The 14686-nt window shown below is 46.5% G+C and overlaps 1 protein-coding gene across 1 annotated transcript in view; it reads right to left on the bottom strand.

Annotated features, from left to right (window-relative positions):
- Positions 1–14356, bottom strand: part of LOC136507466 (uncharacterized) — a 118342-nt gene extending 103986 nt beyond the window's left edge. The window contains exons 1-2 of the mRNA XM_066502181.1: positions 10445–14356; positions 10151–10306 (exon numbers count right to left, since the gene is read on the bottom strand). Coding sequence (XP_066358278.1) covers positions 10151–10306; positions 10445–14356 — 4068 coding nt within the window. The remainder of the gene's footprint in view (positions 1–10150; positions 10307–10444) is intronic.
- Positions 14357–14686: the final 330 nt, after the last annotated feature.

The raw sequence follows: 14686 nt of genomic DNA, 5'->3' as shown, positions 1-14686 counted from the left end.
TAGGCTCGGAAATCATTTTGGATGCACCCGATGGAACTCCTTGGTGACGAGGGTCATGTGGAATCTCATTCGATCCGTCTAGAGATCGTGTTAGTGTTAGTGCAAGATAGGTGCACGGTTTGCGCCAAACATACCATAGGCTCAGATATCAATGAGGACACACCCGATGGTACTCCTAGGTGACGAAGCTCAACTAGAAACTCGTTTCAGTCCGTTTGGTGATGGTGTTAGTGTTAGTGCAAGATAGGTGCACGGTTTGCGCTAAACATACCATAGGCTCAGATATCGTTTTGGACGCACCCGATGGTACTCCTAGGTGACGAGGCTTAACTAGAAGCTCGTTTTGGTCCATTTGGAGTTAGTGCTAATCTTGACAAAATATCGGTGCACGGTTAGCGCCGAACGTACCATGAGCTTTGAAATCATTTTGGACGCACCCAATGGAACTTGTGATGTGGGTCATGTGGAATCTCGTTCGGTCTGTTTGGAGATGGTGTTAGTGTTAGTGCAAGATAGGTGCACGGTTTGTGCCAAACGTACCATAGGCTCAGATATCATTTACGACGCACCCAATTGTACTCCTCGGAGATGAAGCTCAACTAGAAGCTTGTTTAGGTTCATTTGGAGATAGTGCTAATCTTCACGCCAGATCGGTGCACGGTTTGCATTGAACGTACCATAGGCTCAGAAATCGTTTTGGACGCACCCGATGGAACTCCTAGGTGAGGTGGGTCATGTGGAATCTCATTCGGTCCGTTTGGAGATGGTGTTAGTGTTAGTGCAAGATAGGTGCACAGTTTGCACCAAACATACCATATTCTCAGATATCGTTTAGGACGCATCCGATGGTACTACTAGGTGTCGAAGCTCAACTGGAAACTCATTTTGGTGCGTTTGGAGATGGTGTTAGTGTTAGTGCAAGATAGGTGCATGGTTTACGCCAAACGTACCATAGGCTCAGATATCGTTTAGGACGCACCTGATGGTACTCCTAGGTGACGAAGCTCATCTGGAAGCTCGTTTTGGTCCATTTGGAGATAGTGCTAATCTTGAAACAAGATCGGTGCATGGTTTGCGCCGAACGTACCATAGGCTCAAAAATCGTTTTGGATGCACCCAATGGAACTCCTAAGTGATGTGGATCATTTGGAATCTCGTTTGGTCCGTTTGAAGATGGTGTTAGTGTTTGTGCAAGATAGGTGCACGGTTGGTGTCAACCGTAACATAGGTTCATAAATCATTTTGGACGCACACAATGGTACTCCTAGGTGATGAAGCTCAACTGGAACCTCGTGTCGGTCCGTTTGGAGATAGTGCTAATCTTGACGCAAGATCGGTGCACGGTTTGCGCCGAATGTACCATAGGCTCGGGAATCATTTTGGACGTACCCGATGGAACTCCTAGGTGACATGGGTCATGTGGAATCTTGTTCGGTCTGTTTGGAGATGGTGTTAGTTTTAGCTAAGATCACGGTTTGCGCCAAATGTACCATTGGCTTAGATATTGTTTAGGACACACACGATGGTAGTCCTAGGTGATGACGTTCAACTGGAAGCTCGTTTCAGTCCGTTTGGAGATAGGGCTAATCTTGACTCAAGATAGGTGCATGGTTTGCGCCGAACGTCACATAGGTTCGGAAATCGTTTTGAACGCAACCGATGGAACTCCTAGGTGAGGTGGGTCTAATGGATTCTCGTTTTGTTCCGTTTAGAGACACTGTTAGTGTTGATGTAAGATAGGTGCACGGTTTGCGCTAAACATACCATAGGCTCCGAAATCATTTTGGACGCACCCGATGGAACTCCTATGGACATGGGTCTTGTGGAATGTCATTCTAGTCCGTTTAGAGACGCTGTAAGTGTTGGTGCAAGATAAGTGCATGGATTGCGCCAAACATACCATAGGCTTAGAAATAGTTTTGTACGCACCCAATGGTACTCCTATGTGACGAAGCTCAACAGGAAGCTCGTTTTGGTAAGTTTGGAGATAGTGCTAATCTTGACGCAAGATCGGTGCACGGTTTGCGCCGAATGTACCATAGGCTCAGATATCATTTAGGATGCACCCCGAGGTACTGCTTGGTGACAAAGCTCAACTGGAAGCTTGTTTTGGTCCATTTGGAGATAGTGCTAATCTTGACGCAAGATCGGTGCACGGTTTGTGTTGAACGTACCATAGGCTCGAAAATCATTTTGGACGCACCCGATTGAACTCCTAGGTGACGTGGATCATGTGGAATCTCGTTTGGTCCATTTGGAGATGGTGTTAGTGTTGATGTAAGATAGGTGCACGGGTTGCGCTAAACATACCATAGGCTCGGAAATCATTTTGGATGCACCCAATGGAACTCCTAGGTGACGTGGGTCATGTGGAATCTCGTTCAGTCCGTTTGAAGATGGTGTTAGTGTTAGTGCTAGATAGGTGCATGGTTTCCGCTAAACGTACCATAGGCTCAAATATCGTTTAGGATGCACCTGATGGTACTCCTAGGTGACGAAGCTCAACTGGAAACTTGTTTTGGTCCATTTGGAGATAGTGCTAAACTTGATGTAAGATTGGTGCACGGTTTGCACCGAACATACCAAAGGCTCGGGAATCTTTTGGATGCACCCGATGGAACTCCTAGGTGACGTGGGTCATGTGGAATATCATTCGGTACATTTGGAGATGGTGTTAGTGTTAGTGCAAGATAGGTGCACTATTTGCGCCGAATGTACCATAGGCTCAGAAATCGTTTAGGACGCACCCGATGGTACTCCTAGGTGACGATGCTCAACTGGAAACTCGTTTTGGTCCATTTGGAGATAGTGCTAAACTTGACGCAAGATCAGTGCACGGTTTGCGCCGAACATACCAAAGGGTCGGGAATCTTTTGGACGCACCCGATGGAACTCCTAGGTGACGTGGGTCATGTGGAATATCATTCGGTACATTTGGAGATGGTGTTAGTGTTAGTGCAAGATAGGTGCACTGTTTGCGCTGAACATACCATAGGCTCAGAAATCGTTTAGGACACACCCGATGGTACTCCTAGGTGACGAAGCACAACTGGAAGCTCGTTTTGGTCCGTTTGGAGATAGTGCTAATCTTGACGCAAGATCGGTGCACGGTTTGCGCCGAACATACCATAGGCTTAGATATGGTTTAGGATGCACCCGATTGTACTCCGATGTGACGAAGCTCAACTGGAAGCTCGTTTTGATTCATTAGGAGATAGTGCTAATCTTGATGCCAGATCGGTGCACGGTTTGCGCCGAACGTACCACAGGCTCAGAAATCATTTTGGATGCACCCGATCGAACTACAAGGTGACATGGGTCATGTGGAATCTCATTCGGTCCGTTTGGAGATGGTGTTAGTGTTAGTGCAAGATAGGTGCACGGTTTGCAACAAACATACCGTAGGCTCATATATCGTTTAGGATGCATCCGATGGTACTACTAGGTGACGAAGCTCAACTAGAAACTCGTTTCAGTCCGTTTGGAGATAGTGTTAATCTTAACGCAAGATCGGTGCATGGTTTGCGCCGAACGTACCATAGGCTCAGAAATTATTTTGGACGCACCCGATGGAACTCCTAGGGGACATGGGTCATGTGAAATCTCATTCGGTACGTTTCAAGATGGTGTTAGTGTTAGTGCAAGATAGGTGCACGGTTTGCGCCAAACGTACCATAGGCTCTAATATCGTTTAGGACGCACCCGATGGTACTCCTAGGTGACGAAGCTCAATTGGAAACTCATTTTGGTCCATTTGGAGATAGTGCTAAACTTGACGCAAGATCGGTGCACGGTTTGCGCCGAACATACCAAAGGCTCGGGAATCTTTTGGACGCACCCGATGGAACTCCTAGGTGACGTGGGTCATGTGGAATATCATTCGGTACGTTTGGAGATGGTGTTAGTGTTAGTGCAAGATAGGTGCACTGTTTGCGCCGAACGTACCATAGGCTCAGAAAATCGTTTAGGACGTACCCGATGGTACTCCTAGGTGATGAAGCTTCAACTAGAAGCTTGTTTTGGTCCGTTTGGAGATAGTGCTAATCTTGACGCAAGATCAGTGCACGGTTTGCGTCGAACATACCATAGGCTTAGATATTGTTTAGGATGCACCCGATTGTACTCCGATGTGACGAAGCTCAACTGGAAGCTCGTTTTGGTTCATTAGGAGATAGTGCTAATCTTGACGCCAGATCGGTGCACGGTTTGCGCCGAATGTACCACAGGCTCGAAAATCATTTTGGACGCACCCGATCGAACTACTAGGTGACATAGGTCATGTGGAATCTCATTCGGCCCATTTGGAGATGGTGTTAGTGTTAGTGCAAGATAGGTGCACTGTTTGCACCAAACATACCATAGGCTCAGATATCGTTTAGGACGCATCCAATGGTACTACTTGGTGACAACGCTCAACTAGAAGCTCGTTTTGTTCCATTTGGAGATAGTGCTAATCTAGATGAAAGATCGGTGCACGGTTTGCGCCAAACGTACCATAGGCTCGAAAATCATTTTGGACGCACCCGATGGAACTCCTAGGTGACGTGGATCATGTGGAATCTCGTTCGGTCCATTTGGAGATGGTGTTAGTGTTGATGTAAGATAGGTGCACGGGTTGCGCTAAATGTACCATAGGCTCAGATATCATTTTGGACGCACCCAATGGAACTCCTAGGTGACGTGGGTGATGTGGAATCTCGTTCGGTCCGTTTGGAGATGGTGTTAATGTTAGTGCAAGATAGGTGCACGGTTTGCGCCTAACGTACCATAGGCTCACATATCGTTTAGGACGCAGCCAATGGTACTCCTAGGTGATGAAGCTCAACTAGAAACTCGTATCGGTCTGTTTGGAGATAGTGTTAGTCTTAACGCAAGATCGGTGCATGGTTTGCGCCGAACGTACCATAGGCTCGAAAATCATTTTGGACGCACCCGATGGAACTCCTAGGTGACGTGGGTCATGTGAAATCTCATTCGGTACGTTTCGTGATGGTGTTAGTGTTAGTGCAAGATAGGTGCACGGTTTGCGCCAAACGTACCATAGGCTCAAATATCGTTTAGGACGCACCCGATGGTACTCCTAGGTGACGAAGCTCAACTGGAAACTCATTTTGGTCCATTTGGAGATAGTGCTAAACTTGACGCAAGATCGGTGCATGGTTTGTGCAGAACATACCAAAGGCTCGGGAATCTTTTGGACGCACCCGATGGAACTCCTAGGTGACGTGAGTCATTTGGAATATCATTCGGTACATTTGGAGATGGTGTTAGTGTTAGTGCAAGATAGGTGCACTATTTGCGCTGAACGTACTATAGGCTCAGGAATCATTTAGGACGCACCCGATGGTACTCCTAGGTGACGAAGCTCAACTAGAAGCTCGTTTTGGTCCGTTAGGAGATAGTGCTAATCTTGATGCAAGATTGGTGCACGGTTTGCGCCGAACATACCATAGGCTTAGATATGGTTTAGGACGCACCCGATTGTACTCTGAAGTGACGAAGCTCAACTGGAAGCTCGTTTTGGTTCATTAGGAGATAGTGCTAATCTTGATGCCAGATCGGTGCATGGTTTGCGCCGAACGTACCTCAGGCTCGGAAATCATTTTGGTCGCACCCAATGGAACTACTAGGTGACATGGGTCATGTGGAATCTCATTCGGTCGGTTTGGAGATGGTGTTAGTGTTAGTGCAAGATAGGTGCACAGTTTGCACCAAACATACCATAGGCTCAGATATCGTTTAGGACGCATCCGATGGTACTACTAGGTGACAAAGCTCAACTGGAAACTCATTTTGGTCCGTTTGGAGATAGTGTTAATCTTAACGCAAGATCGGTGCATGGTTTGCACCGAACGTAGCATAGGCTCGGAAATCATTTTGGACGCACCCGACGGAACTCCTAGGTGACGTGGGTCATGTGAAATCTCATTCGGTACATTTCAAGATGGTGTTAGTGTTAGTGCAAGATAGGTGCACGGTTTGCGCCAAACATACCATAGGCTCAAATATCGTTTAGGACGCACCCGATGGTACTCCTAGGTGACGAAGCTCAATTGGAAACTCGTTTTGGTCCATTTGGAGATAGTGCTAAACTTGACGCAAGATCGGTGCACGGTTTGTGCCGAACATACCAAAGGCTCGGGAATCTTTTGGACGCACCCGATGGAACTCCTAGGTGACATGGGTCATGTGGAATATCATTCGGTACGTTTGGAGATGGTGTTAGTGTTAGTGCAAGATAGGTGCACTGTTTGCGCTGAAAATACCATAGGCTCAGAAATCGTTTAGGACGCAGCCAATGGAACTCCTAGGTGACGAAGCTCAACTGGAAACTCATTTTGGTCCGTTTGGAGATACTATTAATCTTAACGCAAGATCGGTGCATGGTTTGCGCCGAACGTACCATAGGCTCAAAAATCAATTTGGACGCACCCGATGGAACTCCTAGGCGACGTGGGTCATGTGAAATCTCATTCGGTACATTTCAAGATGGTGTTAGTGTTAGTGCAAGATAGGTGCACGGTTTGCACCAAACATAGCATAGGCTCAGATATCGTTTAGGATGCATCCGATGGTACTACTAGGTGACGAAGCACAACTAGAAGCTCATTTTGGTCCATTTGGAGATAGTGCTAATCTTGACGTAAGATCAGTGCACGGTTTGCGCCGAACATACCATAGGCTTCGATATGGTTTAGGACGCACCCAATTGTACTCCGAAGTGACGAAGCTCAACTAGAAGCTCGTTTTGGTTCATTAGGAGATAGTGCTAACCTTGATGCCAGATCGGTGCATGGTTTGCGCCGAACGTACCACAGGCTCGGAAATCATTTTGGACGCACCTGATCGAACCACTAGGTGATATGGGTCATGTGGAATCTCATTCGGTCCGTTTGGAGATGGTGTTAGTGTTAGTGCAAGATAGGTGCACTGTTTGCGCCGAACATACCATAGGCTCAGAAATCATTTAGGACGCAGCCAATGGAACTCCTAGGTGACGAAGCTCAACTGGAAACTCGTTTTGGTCCATTTGGAGATACTGTTATCTTAACGCAAGATCGGTGCATGGTTTGCGCCGAACGTACCATAGGCTCGAAAATCATTTTGGACGCACCCGATGGAACTCCTAGGTGATGTGGGTCATGTGAAATCTCATTCGATACGTTTCGAGATGGTGTTAGTGTTAGTGCAAGATAGGTGCACGGTTTGCACCAAACATAGCATAGGCTCAGATATCGTTTAGGACGCATCCGATGGTACTACTAGGTGACGAAGCACAACTAGAAGCTTGTTTTGGTCCATTTGGAGATAGTGCTAATCTTGATGCAAGATCGGTGCACGGTTTGCGCCGAACATACCATAGGCTTAGATATGGTTTAGGACGCACCCAATTGTACTCCGAAGTGATGAAGCTCAACTGGAAGCTCGTTTTGGTTCATTAGGAGATAGTGCTAATCTTGATGCCAGATCGGTGCACGGTTTGCGCCGAACGTACCATAGGCTCGGAAATCATTTTGGACGCACCCGATCGAACTACTAGGTGACATGGGTCATGTGGAATCTCATTTGGTTTGTTTGGAGATGGTGTTAGTGTTAGTGCAAGATAGGTGCACGGTTTGCACCAAACATACCATAGGCTCAGATATCGTTTAGGACGCATCCGATGGTATTCCTAGGTGACGAAGCTCAACTGGAAACTCGTTTTGGTCCGTTTGGTGATTGTGTTAGTGTTAGTGCAAGATCGGTGCACGGTTTGTGCCGAACATACCAAAGGCTCGGGAATCTTTTGGACGCACCCGATGGAACTCCTAGGTGACATGGGTCATGTGGAATATCATTCGGTACGTTTGGAGATGGTGTTAGTGTTAGTGCAAGATAGGTGCACTGTTTGCGCTAAAAATACCATAGGCTCAGAAATCGTTTAGGACACAGCCAATGGAACTCCTAGGTGACGAAGCTCAACTGGAAACTCATTTTGGTCCGTTTGGAGATACTATTAATCTTAACGCAAGATCGGTGCATGGTTTGCGCCGAACGTACCATAGGCTCAAAAATCAATTTGGACGCACCCGATGGAACTCCTAGGCGACGTGGGTCATGTGAAATCTCATTCGGTACGTTTCGAGATGGTGTTAGTGTTAGTGCAAGATAGGTGCACGGTTTGCACCAAACATAGCATAGGCTCAGATATCGTTTACGATGCATCCGATGGTACTACTAGGTGACGAAGCACAACTAGAAGCTCATTTTGGTCCATTTGGAGATAGTGCTAATCTTGACGTAAGATCGGTGCACGGTTTGCGCCGAACATACCATAGCCTTAGATATGGTTTAGGACGCACCCAATTGTACTCCGAAGTGACGAAGCTCAACTAGAAGCTCGTTTTGGTTCATTAGGAGATAGTGCTAACCTTGATGCCAGATCGGTGCATGGTTTGCGCCGAACGTACCACAGGCTCGGAAATCATTTTGGACGCACCTGATCGAACCACTAGGTGACATGGGTCATGTGGAATCTCATTCGGTCCGTTTGGAGATGGTGTTAGTGTTAGTGCATGATAGGTGCACTGTTTGCGCCGAACATACCATAGGCTCAGAAATCATTTAGGACGCAGCCAATGGAACTCCTAGGTGACGAAGCTCAACTGGAAACTCGTTTCGGTCCGTTTGGAGATACTGTTATCTTAACGCAAGATCGGTGCATGGTTTGCTCCGAACGTACCATAGGCTCAAAAATCATTTTGGACGCACCCGATGGAACTCCTAGGTGATGTGGGTCATGTGAAATCTCATTCGATACGTTTCGAGATGGTGTTAGTGTTAGTGCAAGATAGGTGCACGGTTTGCACCAAACATAGCATTGGCTCAGATATCGTTTAGGACGCATCCGATGGTACTACTAGGTGACGAAGCACAACTAGAAGCTTGTTTTGGTCCATTTGGAGATAGTGCTAATCTTGATGCAAGATCGGTGCACGGTTTGCGCCGAACATACCATAGGCTTAGATATGGTTTAGGACGCACCCGATTGTACTCCGAAGTGATGAAGCTCAACTGGAAGCTCGTTTTGGTTCATTAGGAGATAGTGCTAATCTTGATGCCAGATCGGTGCACGGTTTGCGTCGAACGTACCACAGGCTCGGAAATCATTTTGGACGCACCCGATCGAACTACTAGGGGACATGGGTCATGTGGAATCTCATTTGGTTTGTTTGGAGATGGTGTTAGTGTTAGTGCAAGATAGGTGCACGGTTTGCACCAAACATACCATAGGCTCAGATATCGTTTAGGACGCATCCGATGGTATTCCTAGGTGACGAAGCTCAACTGGAAACTCGTTTTGGTCCGTTTGGTGATTGTGTTAGTGTTAGTGATAGAAAGGGAGTGCCCGATCTTTCGGTGAGTGGAGATAATTTCGATCTGGTGGAAGTAGACCCTCACGATCCGACTACGACGAGCGAACCCGAAGCGCCAATGCAATCACAATTATCGCTCGAAGGTGGAGTTCTGAATCACACAAAGACGGCGTGGAATTGCCGTGTTCGAGAGTAGCTAAAGCTAGATGTAAAACAAAACTCGAGTTGTAAACAAAAGGGACTCCGACTAAATAAAGGGGGCGCAGCCCCTGGAGTCCAGATCGACGGCAAGAGGGGGGGCGCCACCAGGGAAAAGGCGGCGGCTGCCAGCCCTAGGCGCCCCACCTGGGCTGCCCTGTTGGGCCATCTTCTTATTCCGCTGGCCCTTCGTTCCTTAACAGCATGATGAAGTTTAATTCTCTCGCACGGGCCCGAGTGATTGGCCCTAGATGATCAACTGGAGGCGCCTGAGGTGCTGCTGGTGTAGATATACTCGTGGTGTCCTCATCATCCTCCCCTTCTTGAATTGAAGTCGTCCTCGACGGCAACTCCTCATCTTCGCCCGCATAAGGTTTCAAATCTGCAACATTAAAACTCGTGGAAACACCAAACTCCGCAGGCAGGTCAAGGATGTAAGCATTATCATTAATCTTGGTTAGTACTTTAAAAGGACCAGCAGCACGTGGCATCAATTTAGAACGACGTAAAGTAGGAAAACGATCCTTTCTTAAATGCAACCAAACCAGATCACCCGGTTCAAAAGTAACATGTTTTCTCCCTTTACTACCCGCAACCTGATATTTAGCATTAGCAGTAGCAATGTTTTGTTTAGTTTGTTCATGCAAGCTAATCATTTGATCAATATGTGCAGCGGCATCTATGTGTGGAGCGTCCTCAGCATCAAGAACAAACAAATCAATGGGCGCTCGAGGAATATAACCATAAACAATCTGAAAGGGACACATTTTTGTAGAAGAATGCGTTGCATGATTATAAGCAAACTCAACATGAGGCAAGCAATCCTCCCAACGTTTCAAGTTTTTATCTAAAACAGCCCTAAGCATGGTTGACAAAGTTCGATTAACCACCTCAGTTTGCCCATCAGTCTGAGGGTGACAAGTAGTGCTAAACAGCAATTTAGTTCCCATTTTATTCCACAGTGATCTCCAAAAATGACTGAGAAACTTAGCATCACGATCAGAGACTATTGTATTTGGAATACCATGCAAACGAATAATCTCTTTAAAGAACAATTCAGCAATATTGCTAGCATCATCAGTCTTATGACAAGGTATAAAATGAGCCATTTTGGAGAAACGATCAACAACCACAAAAATACTGTCCCTCCCCTTCTTAGTTCGAGGCAATCCCAAAACAAAGTCCATAGAAATATCAAGCCAAGGGGAAGTAGGAACAGGCAAAGGCATGTACAAACCATGGTTGTTCAATCGTGACTTAGCTTTCTGGCAAGTATTGCAACGTGCAACAAGGCGCTCAACATCAGCGCGCATCCGGGGCCAAAAGAAATGAGCAGCCAGCACCTCATGCGTCTTGTAGACGCCAAAGTGCCCCATGAGACCGCCTCCATGCGCTTCCTGTAACAACAAACGACGAACCGAGCTAGCTGGAACACATAGCTTGTTAGCGCGAAACAGGAACCCGTCCTGTATGTGAAATTTGCCCCATGGTTTGCCATGAATACAATGGGCAAAAGCATCTTTAAAATCAGCATCATCCACATATTGATCCTTCACAGTTTGCAGGCCAAAAATTTTAAAATCTAACTGTGATAGCATGGTATAGCGACGAGACAAAGCATCAGCAATAACATTTTCTTTCCCGCTCTTGTGTTTAATAATGTAAGGAAAAGACTCAATGAATTCTACCCATTTAGCATGACGACGGTTCAGGTTTGTTTGGGTACGAATATGTTTTAAAGCCTCATGATCAGAATGAATTATAAACTCGCGATGCCAAAGGTAGTGCTGCCAAGTATGCAAAGTGCGCACTAAAGCATAAAGCTCCTTATCATAAGTAGAATAATTCAAGCTAGCACCACTTAATTTCTCGCTAAAATAGGCAACAGGTTTTCCTTCTTGTAACAAAACAGCACCTAGCCCAATACCGCTAGCATCACATTCAAGCTCAAACACTTTAGTAAAATCAGGCAACTGCAAGAGAGGAGAATTGGTTAACTTATCTTTCAAGGTGCTGAACGCAACCTCTTGCGAATCACTCCAAGCAAAGGGGACATCCTTCTTTGTAAGCTCATGTAGAGGCGCTGCAATGGAGCTAAAATCACGAACAAACCTGCGGTAGAAACCTGCAAGGCCAAGAAAGCTTCGAATTTGTGTGACCGTCGTCGGTGTAGGCCACGCCCGAATGGCATCGATCTTGCTGCTATCCACCTCAATGCCCTGTGGAGTAACAACATAGCCAAGAAACGAGACACGTTGTGTGCAAAACATGCATTTTTCGATGTTAGCAAATAAATTGGCCGCACGCAGCGCATCAAAAACAGCACGCAAATGGTCTAAATGCTCCTCCATAGACTTGCTGTAAATAAGGATATCATCAAAATAGACAACTACAAACAATCCTATGAAGGGCCTCAGAACTTCATTCATCAAACGCATAAAAGTGCTGGGAGCATTCGTCAAACCAAACGGCATAACCAACCATTCATATAACCCAAATTTCGTTTTAAAAGCCGTTTTCCATTCATCACCTAATTTCATGCGAATCTGATGGTAGCCACTACGCAAATCAATCTTAGTAAAAATAATGGCACCACTAAGCTCTAGCATATCATCAAGGCGTGGTATAGGATATCGGTAGCGAATGGTAATGTTATTAATAGCACGACAGTCTACACACATACGCCAAGAGCCATCTTTCTTTGGAACAAGTAACACAGGAACAGAGCAAGGGCTAAGAGACTCACGAATATAACCCTTGTCAAGCAACGCCTGTACCTGTCGCTGGATCTCCTTTGTCTCATCCGGATTTGTACGGTACGGGGCGCGGTTCGGGAGCTGTGCGCCGGGAATGAGGTCGATCTGGTGCTCAATGCCACGAAGTGGTGGAAGGCCTGGTGGCAAATCTTTTGGAAAGACATCAGCGTACTCCTGCAAAATGTTAGCAACAGCAGGGGGAATATCCAAAGACGGTGTATCATCAAGGGAAACGAGCACACGAGAGCATATAAGGGCATAGCATGGCAAAGTAGCATCGTGTAACTTATCAAAATCAGCACGTGTAGCAAGCAAAACAGGAGCATTTAACTTGATTTCAGAATTAACAGAGGTCGATGGTGCAAGTTGTTTAGCAGTTTTAGCAGCTCGAGCAAGATCATCTTTAAGAATTTGTTCAGGTGTCATTGGATGTATAATTATTTTTTGACCCTTAAACATGAGAGAATAGTGATTGGAACGACCATGATGCAAGCTATCAGTATCATATTGCCAAGGTCGCCCAAGTAACAGAGAGCATACTTCCATGGGAATAACATCACAATCGACAAAATCAGAATAAGCACCCATGGAGAAAGGAACACGGACCGAACGAGTAATTCTAATTTTCCCACCATCATTAAGCCATTGAATGTGATATGGATGTGGATGCTTACGAGTGGGTAAAGACAACTTCTCAACCAGCGCGGTACTCGCCAAATTGTTGCAGCTGCCGCTGTCAATGATGATGCGAATGGATCGCTCTTGCACAACGCCCTTGGTATGGAAAAGAGTGTGTCGCTGATTCGTCTCAGGCGTAGCGACCTGTGTACTAAGAACACGCTGCACAACAAGACTTTCATATCTATCGGCGTCGTCCGGGTTGACATGTACGTCCGTCTTTGCTGCATGGTCAGTGGCAAGCATAGCGGGTTGAATATCGTCAGAATCACTAGCGGAAGAATACTCACCATCGTCACGAATGAGCAAGGCACGCTTGTTCGGACATTCCCGAGACACATGGCCAAATCCTTGGCAACGAAAGCACTGAATATCCCGTGTGCGGCGTGTGGAAGGAACTGCACCTGTGGACGGAGGAGTACCTGCAGAAGTGGCTGCCCGCTCACATGGTGTAGTGGTGGGTGTGGACGGTGCAGGGGGCGCGGGTGCTGAACCGGATGTCGAGCTTCGTCCTGCAAAAGAGTTAGAATATGGCTTCGAGCGGCGTCCCTGTATTTGACGTTCAGCTTTGCAAGCAAATTCAAATAATGTGGTCATATCATAATACTCTTTGTAATCAAGTATATCCTGAATTTCACGGTTTAAACCACCACGAAAACGTGCCATAGCAGCATCGTTTTCCTCAACTAACCCACACCGAATCATGCCTTTTTGCAATTCCTGGTAATAGTCCTCTACAGATTGTGAACCTTGCTGAAAACATTGCATTTTATTAAGCAAATCGCGAGCATAATAAGAAGGTACAAATCTGTATCGCATAGCAGCTTTTAATTGATCCCATGTGGTTGGAACTGTAGCGGGATGTTTTTGTTTATATTCACGCCACCAAATTAAAGCAAAATCAGTAAATTCACTAATAGCAGCTTTAACTTGAGAATTAGCAGGAATATCATGGCATGAAAATTTCTGGTCGACTTCTAATTCCCAATCAAGATATGCAGCAGGATCATATTTGCCGTTAAAAGATGGAATTTTAAATTTTATCTTAGCAAAAGAATCATTACCGGGACGGCGTGGCACACGGCGAGCGCGGCCTTTACGGTCTCCACCGTCCTGCTCCGTGTCACCAACATAATCGTTCTGGAGATCTGCGACCAGCGTGCTCAATGAGTCGAGGCGTGACACGATGGTGTCGAGCGTGGTCTTGGTGGCTGTCTGCGAGAGGTCTAGCTGATCGAACCGCTCGTTCGACGTAGTGACCGTGGAATCCATCCGTTCATGCATCGTCTTGATGTCGGTGGCAAGTCCATCAATCTGTGTCCGCATGTCCTGCAGCTCATCCTTCACATCGTCGCCGTCGCCTGCCATGGTTAGCGCAAACACAAAACCGATGCCAAAATAGGGTGTAACGGTTCACAAGGCGCTCACACTAGTGCTGTTATCAATGTCTTATCCGTTCTTACCTAGCACACAGGGGCGACCCACAACCGACCGGAGGAACTCGCGAAAGATTGGAGCAGCGATTGCCTGGGAACAAAGTCAGCTCGTCGTAGAACTATGTGGAGTTCTGGGTAGGCCGCACTCAAGTCAAGGATTAGCAATTAACGAATGCAGATTAGCGAATGTTCAATAAGTATCCAAAGTACAAGTCACAAGTGCTGGCTAAGACGTGTCCTAGACGTAGCGCAACAAGGTGAA

Source organism: Miscanthus floridulus, chromosome 15, assembly GCF_019320115.1.
Source record: "Miscanthus floridulus cultivar M001 chromosome 15, ASM1932011v1, whole genome shotgun sequence".
Classification (NCBI taxonomy): domain Eukaryota; kingdom Viridiplantae; phylum Streptophyta; class Magnoliopsida; order Poales; family Poaceae; genus Miscanthus; species Miscanthus floridulus.
Note: the sequence above shows the minus strand (reverse complement) of the source record. Positions and strands in the feature narration are given on the sequence as shown.